Source organism: Passer domesticus, chromosome 2, assembly GCF_036417665.1.
Source record: "Passer domesticus isolate bPasDom1 chromosome 2, bPasDom1.hap1, whole genome shotgun sequence".
NCBI lineage: Eukaryota > Metazoa > Chordata > Aves > Passeriformes > Passeridae > Passer > Passer domesticus.
This window is the reverse complement of record NC_087475.1, coordinates 67,462,248-67,478,784: the sequence shown is the minus strand read 5'-3', so window position 1 is coordinate 67,478,784 and position 16,537 is coordinate 67,462,248. Positions and strand designations below refer to the sequence as shown.

At 35.5% G+C, this 16,537-nt stretch overlaps 1 protein-coding gene across 9 annotated transcripts in view; it reads left to right on the top strand.

The window, feature by feature from the left end:
* Positions 1-16,537, top strand: part of NBEA (neurobeachin) — a 452,703-nt gene that overhangs the window by 425,294 nt on the left and 10,872 nt on the right. For all 9 annotated transcript variants that reach the window (XM_064409011.1, XM_064409015.1, XM_064409017.1 and 6 more), the window contains 5 exons: positions 1,986-2,075; positions 3,576-3,768; positions 6,288-6,359; positions 8,825-8,980; positions 9,891-10,061. In XM_064409011.1, coding sequence (XP_064265081.1) covers positions 1,986-2,075; positions 3,576-3,768; positions 6,288-6,359; positions 8,825-8,980; positions 9,891-10,061 — 682 coding nt within the window. The remainder of the gene's footprint in view (positions 1-1,985; positions 2,076-3,575; positions 3,769-6,287; positions 6,360-8,824; positions 8,981-9,890; positions 10,062-16,537) is intronic.

The window sequence follows — 16,537 nt, the reverse complement described above, 5'->3', positions numbered from 1 at the left end:
CAACACAGAATTCTTCCAAAAATTAGAATTAAATTAACCTTGATAATTATTTGAAAAAAAATGGAAATTAATTTTCTGAAAATACCAACAGATATATGTAGGAATATATATTACACTGATATATACTGATATTGTTGATATTAACATTTGCAATTTTGAAAATGAAATTCACAAATAAGTATGATTCCTTTCCCTTCTGGTAAATCAGTTCTGAAGCAATAGAAAATACTATATTTATGTGACTTGAAGTGAATTTTGTATTCCTGTATAAAAAAATGTCTGCATGAGTGAAGGCATTTACACATTGTGTAAAGAGATACTGCTTGTATGGTACATATAGATAGCTGTTGTATGGACATATACACACATATATACATATGTCCACACAAATGTGTTGGTTTTTTTATAAAAGTCATCTGTGATTTAAATTAATTCACCATTAAATGATGTTAATAAAACCTGAGATGCTCACAAGTTCCCAAGAAGCAGCCTGTGCCTTGGAGGCTGAAGTTCGCTCTGGATTAGTCAACAAACAAGAAATCACCTGTACAGATATAATTACAGCATCACATGTGCCTGGGCTACAAGCCTTTGTCCTTCAGCTGCTTGGCTGGACTTTGCATTAAGTTTCTTTTTCAGCAAATGTTTGTTTGTGGTATTCCATTATATACCTGTCAGTCTAGGGCATTAAGAGTGGCGGACATCAGTGACCTGTTAGGAAATCTCTCTCTGACATCTGTTCTTACATTTATGCCGTGAAGTGGAGGAAAGCACAGGTTGGCTTGTGGGAATGAAAAAATATGTACCTTAAAAGGATTCTTCTGTATCCTGAAGCATTTATGGTGCCTCTCACTGTTTTATGTCTGAAGGAAACAGCAAAATTTACCAAGATAGTAATGTTTTTGGTGGGATTTCATGTTAATTCTGTGTAGCCAATGAAAAATTCATAAAGCTCACAAGAAAAATATTAAGGGTCAGTAGTTCAGGCTACGGTATATATATAGGTACATAATGCACTGTGCATTTCAAAATCTGACAGTTTAGTTTTCTATGAATGCTTTATTCTTGATTTTACAAGGTCAAATAAAGTAATACCTGTCTGAAAAATAAGGAGTATTCTCTAACAGCATTGTTTCTACAAGTAAAAATTTTTTGTCAAAATTTTTAAGAATATATCTTAGATATATTTTTGTTTGAATGAACTCTTTGAGTAGCAGAGGTATTTCAGTATATGTACTGTATTCTATTACCTATTGAATTAGTAGAATAAGATTTATTGGAATATTAGAATTAGATTTATTCTGAAATTACACTTGTGCTAAAGAATGTGTTTAAATTGCAAAGTTTTCATTTCTAACCCATGAAGCCTGAAAGCCCATGAAAAAATGCAGTAAAATTAAGGATAAAATAAATATTCAGTGAATGAATGCAAATTGGAAGGATTTCTACATTAGTCTTACTGTGCCTGACAAGGTTCTTCTCTGGCATTTTTTTGTTTTCACCTACTAATGCTGTTGAAATAATAACTTTTTTATTATTATATTTAATACATAAATTTTATTTCTCAGTTTTCTTTTCTTTCCCCCATTTAAGATTCCAGAGGCTTATTTTATTAGAGACCCTCATACTTTCCTCCTTACAAAGGACTTTATTAAGGTATATATGTTCTTTTAGTGCAAAAATCCCAAAAGCTCTCTCAAGACCTGAGCTGCATGTCCTCACAGGTTAACATTTTCACATATAATGCCAGTTACTGGAGATGAGAATGGTTACTTGGTTAACTGAAGCATGCTTGAAAGGAGAAGCAAAGCTTGTCTACAAAATACTAACACTTGGATGAGTCTGCAGCCTGGGAGGAGAGCACTGGGTGAATTTTCTGGACTTTTTTCATGGCTGACTTGGGATATGCCTGCATTGTCACACAGTGTGTTGACCTCTCTCCTTGATGCATATTGCTCCTGACAGTCCCTCTCCTTTGCCTGCAGGCCATGGAGGCGCAGATACAGAACTTTGGACAGACGCCATCGCAGTTGCTCATTGAGCCCCATCCACCTCGGAGCTCTGCCATGCACCTGGTGAGACATGACTGCTGGCTGGGAATGCATTCCCTTTGAACCCTAGGGTCCCTTGTAGGTCATAAAGTACTCATTAAAGCAACACTTTTGATGCCCCCCATTGCCCATGCAGCCATGCTTGCTTTGGGTAGCAACAAATCACAAGGATCTAGCAGAGCAAGCTGGAGGTGTGACTGGCTTTAGCTTCATACAGTCCTGGATTTTCCCTACTAATATGGTATAAGAAGGCCCCATCTTAAAAATATAAACTTGATAAATACATATTTGCATTCTTGTTTCTGCAAGTAATGGGAATGGCTGCAGGCTTTCCTTAGAGTGTGTATGTTATGTTGTTTTAAGGGATGCATTGTTAGGGGCTGATTTATGAACAATGTCTCTTGACAAAAATGAAGTATTGGAGCTCAATTCATGCTGGAATCCTCCCGCCCATTCCCTCAGGAGAATGAAATATATATTTTGAGTTTCAATTCAAACTCCCAAATTCATTTGCATCACATTCTTCTCTATTCTTCTTACAAAGAATCGTATGAAATAGCCAGAATGAACAAGACAGATTTCTGTGCCCTGAGAGTACCTTTGATGAAATGCTTAGAGCTAGATTTTTTTTTAAGCTTTGTAAATCAACAGTAGTAGTTTTAATACATGCAGTAGTTTCAATCATTTTATCTATCTGTAAGGAAATCTCTCTATGCAGCTGTACACTGTGAAAGTGGAAATTGATCTGGAAGTGATTGTTGTATTTTAAGTGTGTAAAAGTCCAACTTAGATAATATTTATTTTACATTCTTAAGATACAGATAAAATATTTCTAATAATTCAAGGTGATAAGCAGAAAGGAACATTTGACCTTATAGAAATAGTTCATTTTGTTATCACAGTGGCTGGAAAAAAATACCTTAAAACCAGTATTCAATAGCTATCCTTGTCCATGTAAAAATAATTGTGTCATTTGCAGAATCATGGAACAGGCTTAGGTTATTATAACCTTATTAGGTTACAGACTCCCTAATAAGCATATGCTTTACTTAAAATTAAATTGCCTGTGTTTGGAAGTGCTGTATTTCATATGAGGAATTCATAAAGAAAAATATCTGTGCATTTTTTATTCACTATTAAAATTTATTTTTCAGCTGTTGTAGTTTAGAGATTAATATTTATTATGTATAAATTGATTAACTCATTAAGACATATCTCTATGAATATTAACTACTGAATAATTTTACATTTTACTGTATGCTAATTAATGCTAATGGTCATTTTGTACCCTATAATGATAACCCTTACCATACCTATTCTCTATTTATCCTCTCGTAATGTTCCAATAATAGCTTGTGATCTTGCTCTCCTCCATCACTAGAGTAGATGTACAGGTAGTGTTGTTTTCCCTGTATGTGCACATGCTTGCCTGCTCTTTTTTAACCTCGTTTTCCCTCAGACCTCCTCACTAATTGTGTTATCCCTTCTGTTTTCTTCTGCTCTCTTCTCCTTTCTACTCAACAGTGTTTCCTTCCACAGAGCCCCCTCATGTTTAAAGATCAGATGCAGCAGGATGTCATCATGGTGCTGAAGTTCCCATCAAATTCCCCTGTCACACACGTGGCAGCCAACACGCTGCCCCACCTGACCATCCCTGCCGTGGTGACAGTCACTTGCAGCAGGCTGTTTGCAGTCAATCGGTGGCACAACACAGTAGGTAGGTCCTTGCAGGCACTCTTCATTCAGATTTGAAGACCTTAACAACACAGCTTTAATTCTGAGTGCAGTGTAGCTCACTCACCTGCCTGTGCACCAAAATTTACTGTTTCTTCTGGTTTGTGTCAAATAATCACAGCTTCTGTTTTCTCTGGCGTCATTCCTAGAAACACTCTCCTTAACAGCAGCACATCACCATGGCAGCCAATCGATTTGTGGTTACTTCAGGATCAGTCTTTGATACAATGCTTTTCAGGAGACTGCTGTTGTTCTTGACACAGCAAATATTAATATGTCCCAGGTTTCAGGAATACATACTGACATGCTAGAGAGGGTATATCCCTATCTGCTGCTTCAGAAAAATTTCAGGATCTTGGCATAATCCTTCCCCTGGGTCGCTGTTGGATTATCTGGGACCCTAAACAAGCCTAAGCAGCCAGACACTGAACTATTCTGAGAAGTTTCCTCATTCCCTCAAAAAAGCCCATCAAACAGGGCCATCCCAAAATTCCCTTCCAGCCCTGCTGCTCACTCTCCATATTGCCATTAGGACTGTCCATGTCACCTGGACATGCAGGTGCTAAGGCTGTTCCAAGCATTGCTAAATGGGTGGAGGGGCCATGAGGTACATGAGGGAACAAACAGGTTTAATTTTCTCAGATAGTTTGCTGTAGCAATAGCCCTTATTCTGCAATATCTGGAAACATTTATAATGAATATTCCATCAGGTGCAACTACATTACATGTAAAAAATGTTTTTCCAATTTTTTTAAAACAAAAGTTAAAAATCTAGAGGGAAAAAAACCCCAAAAACCAGCGGGTTTTTTAAGTATTTAGTGACAGAGTTCTCAATGTAAGATTCCAATTCAGGAATGGTTCAGAGGTGCAGAAACTGCCCTGTGTTGTTTTAATACACCTTTGACTAACATTGATTGGCTAATTCCTAATTATTTTCCTTTGATTTTTCAGGGATTCTGTCCAAATACTCTGTACTCATCATCTTTCACGTCTCCTCTATTTGAGGAAGTTTATTTGGTTCTGGATTTCTCATCCAGATTTTCAAGTCAAGAGAACACAAAATTCCTACCCATATTTTACTGTGAAGGAATTATTCTCATTAATATTGCAGTATGCTGGAGTGCAAGGGTTTCCTTAAAAATTGTAATTTCAAGGCCTTTAGTATAGCTGAAGCTTTGTTGGTCTTCATGATGCATATGACATTAAGGTTTTAGGTGTTCCTCTATACTCTTGTAAAATATAAGTCATGTTGCAAAAATTCAGAATTCAAGGCATGAATTAAATTTCACACCATTTAGTCTAAGTTAAAAAAAAAGAATAGTTTCTAAATATATTATAATAGAAAGAGAGGAAAATGAAATTGTTTCTTCAATGAGACTCAAATCTCATTGAAATTATTTTCTTAATTTTACATCCTGCTTGGCAGTGTTGCTTGTTTTGCAGGAGGCTAATCCAGGATAGGGTATCAATTTCCTACTATTGCCATAATATTATTTTAATAAAGCATAACTCTAGTATAAAGGATAGTTTTATCTACAGAAATGTATGTAGATAAAGAGACCACTTGGTGTAGAATGTATGGAGAGCTTTAGAATTAACAAGCAGCAGGAGGCATTTACAGAGACATCTCATAATAGAAGTGGATGAATCTAAGTTAATACCAGTAAAGATCTGTCCCAAACTGCTTGGGTTTTGCAAGAAGAGACAGAAAGAAGGGAAGAAGATCTCAGAGCTGTGTCTTCATGAAAATGACAGAGCTAACTTTTCTTTTACCTCTTCCAGTTGTCTATTGCAGTAGTAGAAAATGGACTTTATTCTTCAGAAATCTGTAGGCTCTATTGTAGAGGGTATTCTTGTGTAATGTGGCGGTTCATGACAAAAATTGTGTTTTCAGTAGTGACTATTTGATTTATACACCAGGGAAGGTGCTCAGAAGTGCCAAAGCAATGCTATCTGTGCATGAGAGAAGATAACACTAAATTTTCAGCCCCTGATGTACATTTGAACATCTTAAGAACTGCTTAGAATAGAATGAACAGGAATAATTGTGGCATATTTACTGTACCCTACAGTTTTACATCTAAAAATTTTAGATAAATCCATTAAAAGGTCCAAGTTTCTGTCACATATAGGTTTCCATATGTAAGAAACTCATAAAAATCTTTCATTTAATTAACTTTATTTTCTGTGCTAAGATCTCTTCTCAAAAATAAAAAAAAACCCAAAAAACTTTTATACTCTTTTAAATGAATTATTTAATGAATGTATGTGGCTGAAAAAGTTGTGATGAAGATGATGCTTCTATATTTATAGTTACTTTTACATAAACGAAGAATGAACAAATGCATGTTTGTGAAGCATAAAGAAATCTTAAAACATTAATAAAGGAAATAGTAAAAAGTTACTTTCTAAAAATATATAATAATCCAATAACAAACTCTTAAACCTAGAAAAGTCATGTCAAAAGGTTTCTATGTGCTTTATTCTTCCTTTCATGTGTAGGCCTTCGGGGAGCCCCAGGATATTCTTTGGATCAAGCCCATCATCTTCCAATTGAAATGGATCCATTGATTGGTATGTCAAGATGAAAATGTAGCAATATATTTGAAATTGGCATTTTCAGGAATTATTGATTAAGCTATATTTGTATATTATGCTTCATTTAACACAGAAAATAGGAAAATATTTATTCTTGTCAATCCTGAAAAATTAAAAAGCATTAGCTATTGATGCTGAATTAATTACATGAATGCTATTTGTTATTAACATCACCAGCAACTGGTATTTGAGAAACAACCAATTAAGTCAGTTACATTGTCATCCCATATCTATAATTCTGTTCTCTTATCAGGTCACATTAGTAAAATAAAATGTGAGGGTCCTGTGGAGTTAACATGTTTTTTTTTTACAGTCAGCACTATGTTTATCAGTACACATGCAGATTCATTTATTTTCATTCACTTTATGATTTGGATTTAATCAACAATACTAATTTAATAATAAAAAGCCTGGATTTTAAATTGATAGTATTTTTAAAATCCAGGGTTTTTTGGGAAAATGAATTATTTGAGAAATAGCATCTGCTAAAATTGTTAGATTGCAGGACTTCCTAATGATCATAAATTTTCATTATTGCACTTATTTGATTTGTAGGGGGGAGGGAGTTCAGAAATTTGAAACAGAAATTTGGTGTAAGGAAGGTTCTTAGGGACAAGCATTGTTGAGAAAAAAAAACCAAAACAACATTTTTAAACATAGCCAGATATAAAGTTCCAATTTTTTTCTGTGTCAATATTCATGTTCAAAAGATATACATGGAACTACCTCAGGAGATTTAGCCTTCTCATTCTGTGTGCTTCATTTGATCTCATATAATGACAGTGGTTTTCTCTTTAGTTTTCTCTCTCACAAGCTAAGGCCCATCTGTTCTGGAAATTTGAGTAATTTGCTATTCATTATCTTTCAGCTAATGGACATAGAGGGTCTGGTAATTTAAATATGTGTTCTTAGAATGTATGCAAACATGATATTAACTTCCACAAACAATTTTAAAATAGAATGAAGTGGAGTTTTTTTTTGTCTGAATCTCTTATTCATGCAGTTGTGAGCACTTTAGGTCGAATAGCAAAAAAATAGGGGAAAATCAGATTATTGTCTGCATTAGATTGTGTTCTTTCTCAGAGTGATTATTACCTCCATAACTTTGGGTAACTGAAGTTAGTTGTCAAAATTCCCTCTATAACTACTGTAGAAAGACAAACTCTCCTCTGGAGTTGTCTAGCACTTAGACAATAACTACAGTGGGAGATGACTTGTCATGTGAAAAATATTTTCTTCTCCAGTGAGACTGGATGGAGTGGATAAAATTAACTTAGATTATATACTCAACTTTCAGAAAGTTAATACTGAGATGGTATTGAAACACACTTTTATGGTGATGCCATATCTTGTCTGTTGTGTCACATGGAGGACAGTGCACATCAGCTGTGGGCTCCCAGTCATTAGTGTTTTTATAAACAACTTTGTTTGGCAGTTGGGTTGGTGGCACTCTGTATGACCCATTCCTTTTCCCTCAGTCTGGGGGAGTTTCTAGGTGTTATTTCCTCTTTTTAAAGTACTGTCCATGGCCTGGGTCCCCGCTAGAGGAGCAGATGATAACCCTTACTTTTCCTGTACTGGAAAATCACATTAGGTTCAAATAGAGTAATGGAATCATAAAATATGCTGAGTTGGAAGGGACCCATCAGGAACATCAAGTCCAACTTCTGGCTCTGTGCAAGAGTCACACCATGTCCTAAGAACATTGTCCAAACTCTTCTTGAACTCTCTCCAGCTGGTTCTGTGACCAGTTCCCTGAGGAGCCAATTCCAGGGCCCAACCACCCTCTGGGTAAAAATATTTTCCTCATGTCCAACCCAAACATCCCCTAACTCAGCTTCATGCCTTTTCCTTGAGTCCTATCCCTGGTCACACGAGTAAAGAAATCAGTACCTGCTCCTCCACTTCCTCTCATGAGGATGCTGAAGACCACAATGAGGTCTTCCCTCATTCGTTGGTTGAATTTTTTTTCTGTCTTTAATCTGGTTAAGCATCTGGAGGTGTGGGGTTATCAAGGCCACACAATACAAGCCGTTTTCTGTGGAAGAGATACCAACCACCAAGAAGTAGCTCTCTGCAGTATTGTAAATATTGATTTCATATTTTAGATGGACTTCCACCACTTTCCCCTGTTTCATATCTACTTCTGCAGAGCACTAAAATTATTACCACATATTATGCAGTGCATCAGGCAACTTATAAGAAATTGTCATCTCCTGTAAAATCTTATCTCTTATTCAAAGGGGAGCCAGAAATCCCATAATAATTTTGTATTTCTGACACCCATATAGACAGCTCTAAATGTTCATATTCAAAATGCTTACTCAACAACAAATTCACAGTTCATTGAAAGTTAAATGTATTCATTTTCTCTTGTAAATGGATGACAGGAAGGTGTTGGAATGGCTTACATGTAAAATGTGTTTTGCATTTCGTTACAGCCAATAACTCTGGTGTGAACAAACGTCAGATCACAGACCTTGTGGATCAGAGCATCCAGATCAACGCGCATTGCTTCGTGGTCACGGCAGATAATCGCTACATTCTTATCTGTGGTTTCTGGGACAAGAGCTTTCGAGTTTATTCCACAGAAACAGGTGACCTCAAATACAGCTCTCTGGTTCTTCTTGTGTCACAAAGCAGACAAAGACTATTGTCTTAATAGTACTATATCTAATACTTGTGCTTACACATCAATAAGTGGTAAAGGGCAGTTTATAAAATCCCTCATTATTGTTTAGCATGATAAATTTAAGATTTTTTTCAATGGAAGATAGAGGATGTAAAAGGAAATGGAATACAGTTTTATTAATAGTAACTTTTGTAAACCATAATTGTCTTCAGGAAATTTATCATGTCAAAAGAATCAACCAAAATTTTTGTCACAATATTTTCATGGATCTATTATTTCTAGCTCTATTTATTTAATGTAGTAAGGAATTAAGTTGACTATCCTGTTACAGGAACAAATATTTTGTTGGTTTGTCTGATTACTTTGCCTAATCAGCCAGTGTATTGCTAAAAACTAATTGTAATAATAGAAAGGAGGAAGTGATAATCATAGCAAACCTTAGTTTGACATTAACGTAGAAAAATACACATTTTTAACATAATAATGTAGCACAATTATGGAAAAGTTCATGTGCAGTCTTATGCATATCACTCATGAAATTCATAAATAGTGTTCTAATGCCATTGCTTAAATACTGATGGAGCCGTAATTCCACTTAATATTCAGTGACTGCAGCACTGCCTTGATTTTTAGAGATAAGAGTTAAATTATGGATTGCCACAAAGCACAGCCTTCAACAGGAATGAAAAAAAAAGGTGGGAAAAAAGTTTAATCTTTGCGATTTTTTATTATTTTTGTAGCATTTAGTGAACTTTAGTTACAGGACATGAAACAAAAGTTGCATTTGAACTGAATATTAATGATATAGTTAATGATTTCTAAACGCTGCTAGTACCTTAGAAAACTGAATTTGTATGACTTTTCATTCCCGCCAGGAAAATTAACTCAGATTGTGTTTGGCCACTGGGATGTCGTGACTTGCCTCGCCAGGTCGGAGTCCTACATCGGGGGTGATTGCTACATCGTGTCTGGGTCTCGCGACGCCACATTGCTGCTTTGGTACTGGAGCGGCCGGCATCATATCATAGGGGACAATCCAAACAGCAGTAAGTATCCTTCAATAACACCTCTTCCAGAGGTCTTCTGACACACCTCTTTGTTTTAACATTCCTTCTTTCAGCTTCAGTTCTTCCCAAATACATCAGTAGCTTTGCTTGCAGGTTAAAAGTTGGTATAAGAACACCACATGCTAAGCAATGCATTGATTGCTTGCCAAAAAAAGTTTAAACACTCTCTGCATGTTAAATAGGATGGGAGTATAGTTCCTAAGTTTGTAATTGCCTTTATCACTTATAGCATCATGTCATCATCTACTGGAACAAGATGGTTGTGGCCTTTAAGTGACAGGACATATATCACTATATTTTGACTTCCCTTTCCCTGGAAATACTTTTTTTTGGCATTTTAACTTACTCCTTTTGTGCTACAGCATGCTATATCAGCTGCTTGCCTTTTCAAAAAAAGAAAGTCTCACATGCCATGGAATTAAATGAGACTCTCTTGAGAAAGGTCTTTCTATAGTTTGGGGAAGCAATCTGACTGAATAAAAATAGAAAAAGATAAAATGTCAAGAAAAGTTTACACTTCATTTGCATGGGACTATCAGTGCTTTGCAGAGTGAGTGGGACAATAATAAAAATTAATTTATGTAAAGGGGCACTTAAAGTGCGCCACAAATTTAAAGATCCCATCACCCAAGCCAGAGATATGGCTGCAGCTAAAGAGCAGCTTTTACCATGCAGTAGAACAGTTTTATGCAACACCAAATCCATTTCACTTAAAGAAGTTTCTGATTTCTAATGATAATTTTCAACAGAAGGGTTTTGTCTTTGGATAAAAATGGGAGAATCTGTCACTATCAGTTGTGATCTCTGATTCAAACACTGACTGGAAGCCATACTGTCAGTTACAGACCTCTAAGTGAAAGTATTTCTTCAACTGAATGGCTGGTAGAAAAGTGTTTTATGTGTTTCAAAGTAAATATTTTGCTAATTTTGCAGCAAGAAACTTTTAATTGAATTTTTTTTCCATTTGTCTGTAAGCAGAGTAAAAGGGAGATAAAAGATAAAAAGATAAAAGCCTTGCTTTCTCATGAGATTTTATTTGCTTTTATAAGAGAGAAAATAGAGGGGAAAGAAGAAAATTGTGTTCCAATAACAAATTTATCTAATTTTTGCCTATATTCCATGACTTTTTTAGTATGTAATTCTCCAATATGTATAAATTCAGTCTGACAAGGATTTTCATGTCTTAGCAGTCTGTTTAGGTTGATGCCATTTTTCTTCTTTGAATCCTGTGTGATTCATATAAAGTATTAGTCATTTCTATGTTAAAAGAAAAATAAAAAGGGTTTTCTACTCTAATTAAAGAAAAAAGTGTAAGACTTTCTTCTTACCTCCCTGGAATGTAAAGGGCTTGGACAGCCTTGCAATTAGCATCCCCTTTCTTGCTGATACAAACTGCTTCAATTCTTTTCCAGATAGAATTATTTTAGTTCTGGTATTATTTTGTCATCACTTACATATCTGAATGCACAAAAGTGGTACTTTTTGGTATCTCAGATTTAATATCTTAGCTGTATTACTTTGGAATTGTCTGCTTTGGAGGGCTTTAATTTTATGAAAGGAAGGATATGACCTGGGTGACAGAAATAAATGAAAACAAAAATTACTTGCATGACTTGCTCTCTGTCTCTGCCTCTATGTGGATAAGGCACAGTTTTGCTGAAGAAATGGCTTTATGGTCAGATTAATAGGAGAGAGCAGATAGCCATGTCCAGTCAAATGAAATATTACAGGCACAGGTAACAGAACTCAGGAAGCCTAAGTAGCCAAGACCACTATGGTAGTTTTGAAATACATTGATAAGATTTTTTAATATTCATGTTGAAGACATGTTGAAGACTCATGCTGAGGAAGAGTGATGGTATTTCTATTATTTCTATCTCTATTCATTTGATTTAAGCTACCATGGATATTCTAATTATATACTAGTACTGCACTATAAACAGAACTACATGTGTTTGAAACATATCAATATTAACAGCTACCTTGACTTTTCATGAACATACATAAATGGGGATAGATCACAAAAACAAAGGCCCTTTGAAAAAGGGCCTTTAAAAACTTCTAAAATTACTAAGTGTTTCTGCTGAACTAATGACAGTAGTTTCTGCTTGCTACCATGAGCAGACATGCTCATGTCATATGACTGGTTCCCTTTAAACTAATTTCCAAGAGTGAAGTATTCTCAACAATCCTTATGAAAATACATTTGAAGTTTCACATGGTTAAAGCCACCAAAGTAATGAAGAAATATTTCCTAATCTACTCTTCTATAGTAGATTAGTAGTATATTGTAGAGCTGTTAGAAGCTTTCCTTGTAGGAAAAATGAAAGTGATAAGATCAATGTAGATCATATCCATCTTTAGATCCATCTTTAACATCTTTAGAATTAATTTCCAGAAAGATGTAGATGATATTTTCAGAGGGAAAAAAAGGAGTATTGGTTTTTTTAAAACCTGCCATCTGGAGATACAGATCAGGTGCTTCATACCCGAGGACATAAGGTGAAGAACTCAAAGAAAAATGTCAGTTATAGTAATTACCTGGGTTAGATGTTTGACTTTATCTTTTAAGCTGAAAGGCAGTTAATTATCAATTTTAGCTTCAATACATCCAGTTACCAAAAGGAACTTTAGTTGTTTCAGAGAATCTTAAAGGGGAGAAAAAGCAGACCTCCAGTCCTAAACAGCTTCTGTGGTTTGACATTTGTATAGAAAAATATAGATACCATTTCATTCAAAAACATAGAAATCACAATTTACTGTGAAATACTCTCAGGCTAAAGATTGTCAGATCAAATTTCTTACAGATTCTGCTAAAATTTGTATTGCAGAATGCATGAGGTAGATGTAATCTTTACTAAACAACAAGTATGTCAACAACCTAACCTGTCAGACTTCTGTAGAACCTTCTGCTGAAATACCTGTACAGGCGTATGCTCAGTGGGTCACTTCAATTGGGTCTCTGGGAAATACAGAACCAGCTCTTTTTTAAAGAGGAGAATTGAGAAAAGATGCAAATGTTTGCTCTAGCTCAGTAGTTGAAAGCTTGCCTATGAGAGCATGGTAAACTTTGTTTTATAATTTTAAAATAATTTTTCCAATCAATACATTTATCAAGTTATCATTTTTATTCTACAGTAAGTGTCAAAAATTATTTTATGGTTTTGTTTGCATTTGGCACAATTTCACGACACATCTCACAATCACTCTGAGAAGAGTGAAGTTTTACCAGGTTATAAATGTAATGCTTTCCATACAGTAGCTTTCTGAAAATGCTTGAAGAAAGTCTTCAGGTAAGAGTGCTTGTCCAGGAAGTAGGAGAGTACATTCTTGTCCCCCAGAGACTGGGGGAATTAAAGCCCTCATTCCCACATTCACATGCATGTGCTATCAGCTATTAGTTATCATAGGATGGGGCCCTGAGAACCTCTAGATTTGGCAGAAAGAAAAATTCTTTTCTATGCTCATATTTATGCATGTTAGATGCCATGATGAGTGGATATAGAGATAAATCAAGAAATCAGGAGTGATATGCTGCATACCTTTAATAGCAGCATGTAGGGCAAATCTTGTCCCTGTTTGTACTTTCCCTAGTTCAACACCGGTCTCATGGCCATGCTATTGCTAAGCTCCAACCTTGGTGATGTTGGAGGTGCTGTTAAGACTGGACTAGAGGCCGATATTTGGGAATGCTTCTGGAAAGTAAGAGATGTGGCATGATTTTCGTGTAGGCTGAAGGGCAGCTGAATGCAAGGTTTATGTATGTTTGAACTTTCCTTTCTTTTTTATTTCTTTATCCTTGCTTGCTTAAATACCACCTATTGGAAAAACACTGAACCAAATGAAGCTTAGTCCTCTTGCCAGGGTCAGATATCTACTTTCTAAGATAAAATTGCCCATCTGAAACAGCTAATCTGAATCTGCACCTTATTAAGTTGATGAGCAGATTGTATAAGTCTGCTGCAGTTGTGAGAACAGTGAAAGGTATCTGTTTTCTCTTAGTAAGACACGGCACATGCAAAGGACATTGTTTGCTTATTTTATTTGTTTGAAGTTATATGGGAAATGTAAATCTTTGCAGTTCTCAGAGACTGAATAGAAAAATTACTGTGATGGAGTTTGACAATTTGGGTTTTGATTTTTCTTCTCTTATGATATATGGGGATTTGTTTTATCTGAGTGCTAATTTGTATACAAATTTCTTCTCACATGGCAACTGTATTAGTCATCACAAAAAGGAGCAAAGAAAGTATATGATATGCCCTGGAGTTCAACATGTATCATTATAGCTGTTTTTTATTTTTATATTTTATGATTACTTTATTGAATGTTTCTTTCAATCAAGTGACTTTAAAAATGAGAACTATCTCAGAGTCTTTGAACAGATATACCAAAGTGGATGATAGAATTGCAGAAAAGTGAGGGACAGATGCTTTCATCTGAAACAGACACAAATTCAGAAAGTAATTTGGAAGTGATAAAAATTAATTTGCACACTTTAATTGGAACCAGACTCCTGCATGAAAGAAAGGATGGGTAGGCAGCTTGTGCTAAAGGCTGATTGAATTTTTTGTCAGGTAAGTATGTTGGACCTGGCCGCTTATCCTCTTGAGCCTCTCCATGCAATATATTACATTCACCCTCTGACTGGTGTTCTTTAAAAGGATCAATGCTATTCCTGTTTTTTCCCTAGAGCCTGAAATTTCATTGATCTTGGGACTTGACATTTCTCATTACCTATTGTAGCTTCCAAGAGGATGGTCACAAAAGGTGTGGGAGTTAACCCCACTTTTTCTAACAGCAACTGTGCTGACCATTGAAAAATGTTCTATCAGCCATAATATGGGTTTGTTTAGCATTATAACATAATCTTACCAGTGGCTAAAAATTCATCATGTCCCAGTGAGTGTATTCAGTGTATATCTGAATGGGAGGGTAAACTTTGCCATAAAATATCTTTGTCAAGTTAATATACATTTTTTGTGTCCATCATGAAGTATATATTTATGTGCTCCTTTTACACAACACAATTTTGAAACAATTTGAAGTTGTGAACATTAAGGGTTCTGCAGGTTTGTGTCTTGAAAGAGTAGTTATTCTGAACTCAGAACTTTCACTTGTTTTATATCCCTCTACATTTTAATGTGCACTAGATTAGCCTTTAAATAGCAGCAGTTTAAAAACAGTCACCAGTGTGCTCTGCACCAAGAGGATTGGGTGGCTGTCTGAAGGCCCTGCACTAGCACATGGGCACATGTGCTATCTGCTTTGTCTGTTTAAGGGGTTATTATGGTACTTATAAGTTTGTACAATTTAGGTATTAATTTTTGAAATAACAGTAAGTTAGCACTGTTTTGCCAGAGCAGAAGATTTTTGAAAACTAGTTTGAAATTTTAATTGGCACCATCTCTGCTCTGGTTGCCAGACATCCCTCTTCTAAGGCTGCTATGTAAAGGTAAAAGAGCCAATAATCCACCAGAGATAATGCAGTTATCTCTAGTATTTTATCAACACATGTCTGTGTCCATGCTACACAGCATGCTCCATGGGAAGTGTACAGTGCAGGGTGGTTCTGCAACTTGCCCAAGATCCCAAAGCAATTTAGTGAAAGAGATAAGAAGAGATGCTTCAAATCCATAATCTCCTGTACTCCACTGTATTTTACCTTCTGGATTAGTGTAGGGTACCTGAAAGCCCTCTCACCTGGGTGAATTGTTTGTAGCTATATACAATAATCCTCAGCAAATAAACCAGCTCTGCTTCCCAGAGCTGGGAATATTTTGAATATACTAATATTTTCCTGTCAGCAGTCTTTCTTTTACACTCATTGCTCCCTTGTGTTGTGGGCATTGTTATTGACTATTTTCTGTTTTGAGATATTAATATTTATTGTTTGTAGCATTATCTTTTAATCAAACTGTAAGATTTTTTTTCTGACAGTAAAAATTTGAGAAGGCTCTTACATTTTTACTTCCATGCAAGCCATTGGATTTTCTAAAATTTTGTTACCTGATGAGCATCCCTGAAAAGTCCTGGCAGTAAAGCAAACAGCAAAGTAAATTCCTTTTTAGCAAGTAATTCAGGTATAGCCTTGTACTTGCTTTTGTCAAAGTGAGAAATGAAATGGAAGCTAAAATTTGCCATGTGCTCTCACGTTTCTTTATACAGAAGCCTCTTAGATGTGTCCCCATAGAAATCTCTACATAATTCCTGGGAAAGGACAATATGAGAGAAATAGTAACAGTCTTTTGTCTTTCTTTCCCTCTTTTTTTCTTTGTTATGCAGGAGCACCATCTGTTCCCGAAGAACCTTACAATAATATCAAGCATTATAATTTTCAGCAAGAAGGAAATATGTGTGTTATTTTAGACTTTCTAGAAAAACTTACTTGTTTGGAAAGACAGCACATTTTTTTTTCATTCTGCCCACTAGTAATTCAGTTCAAAGGTGCACCT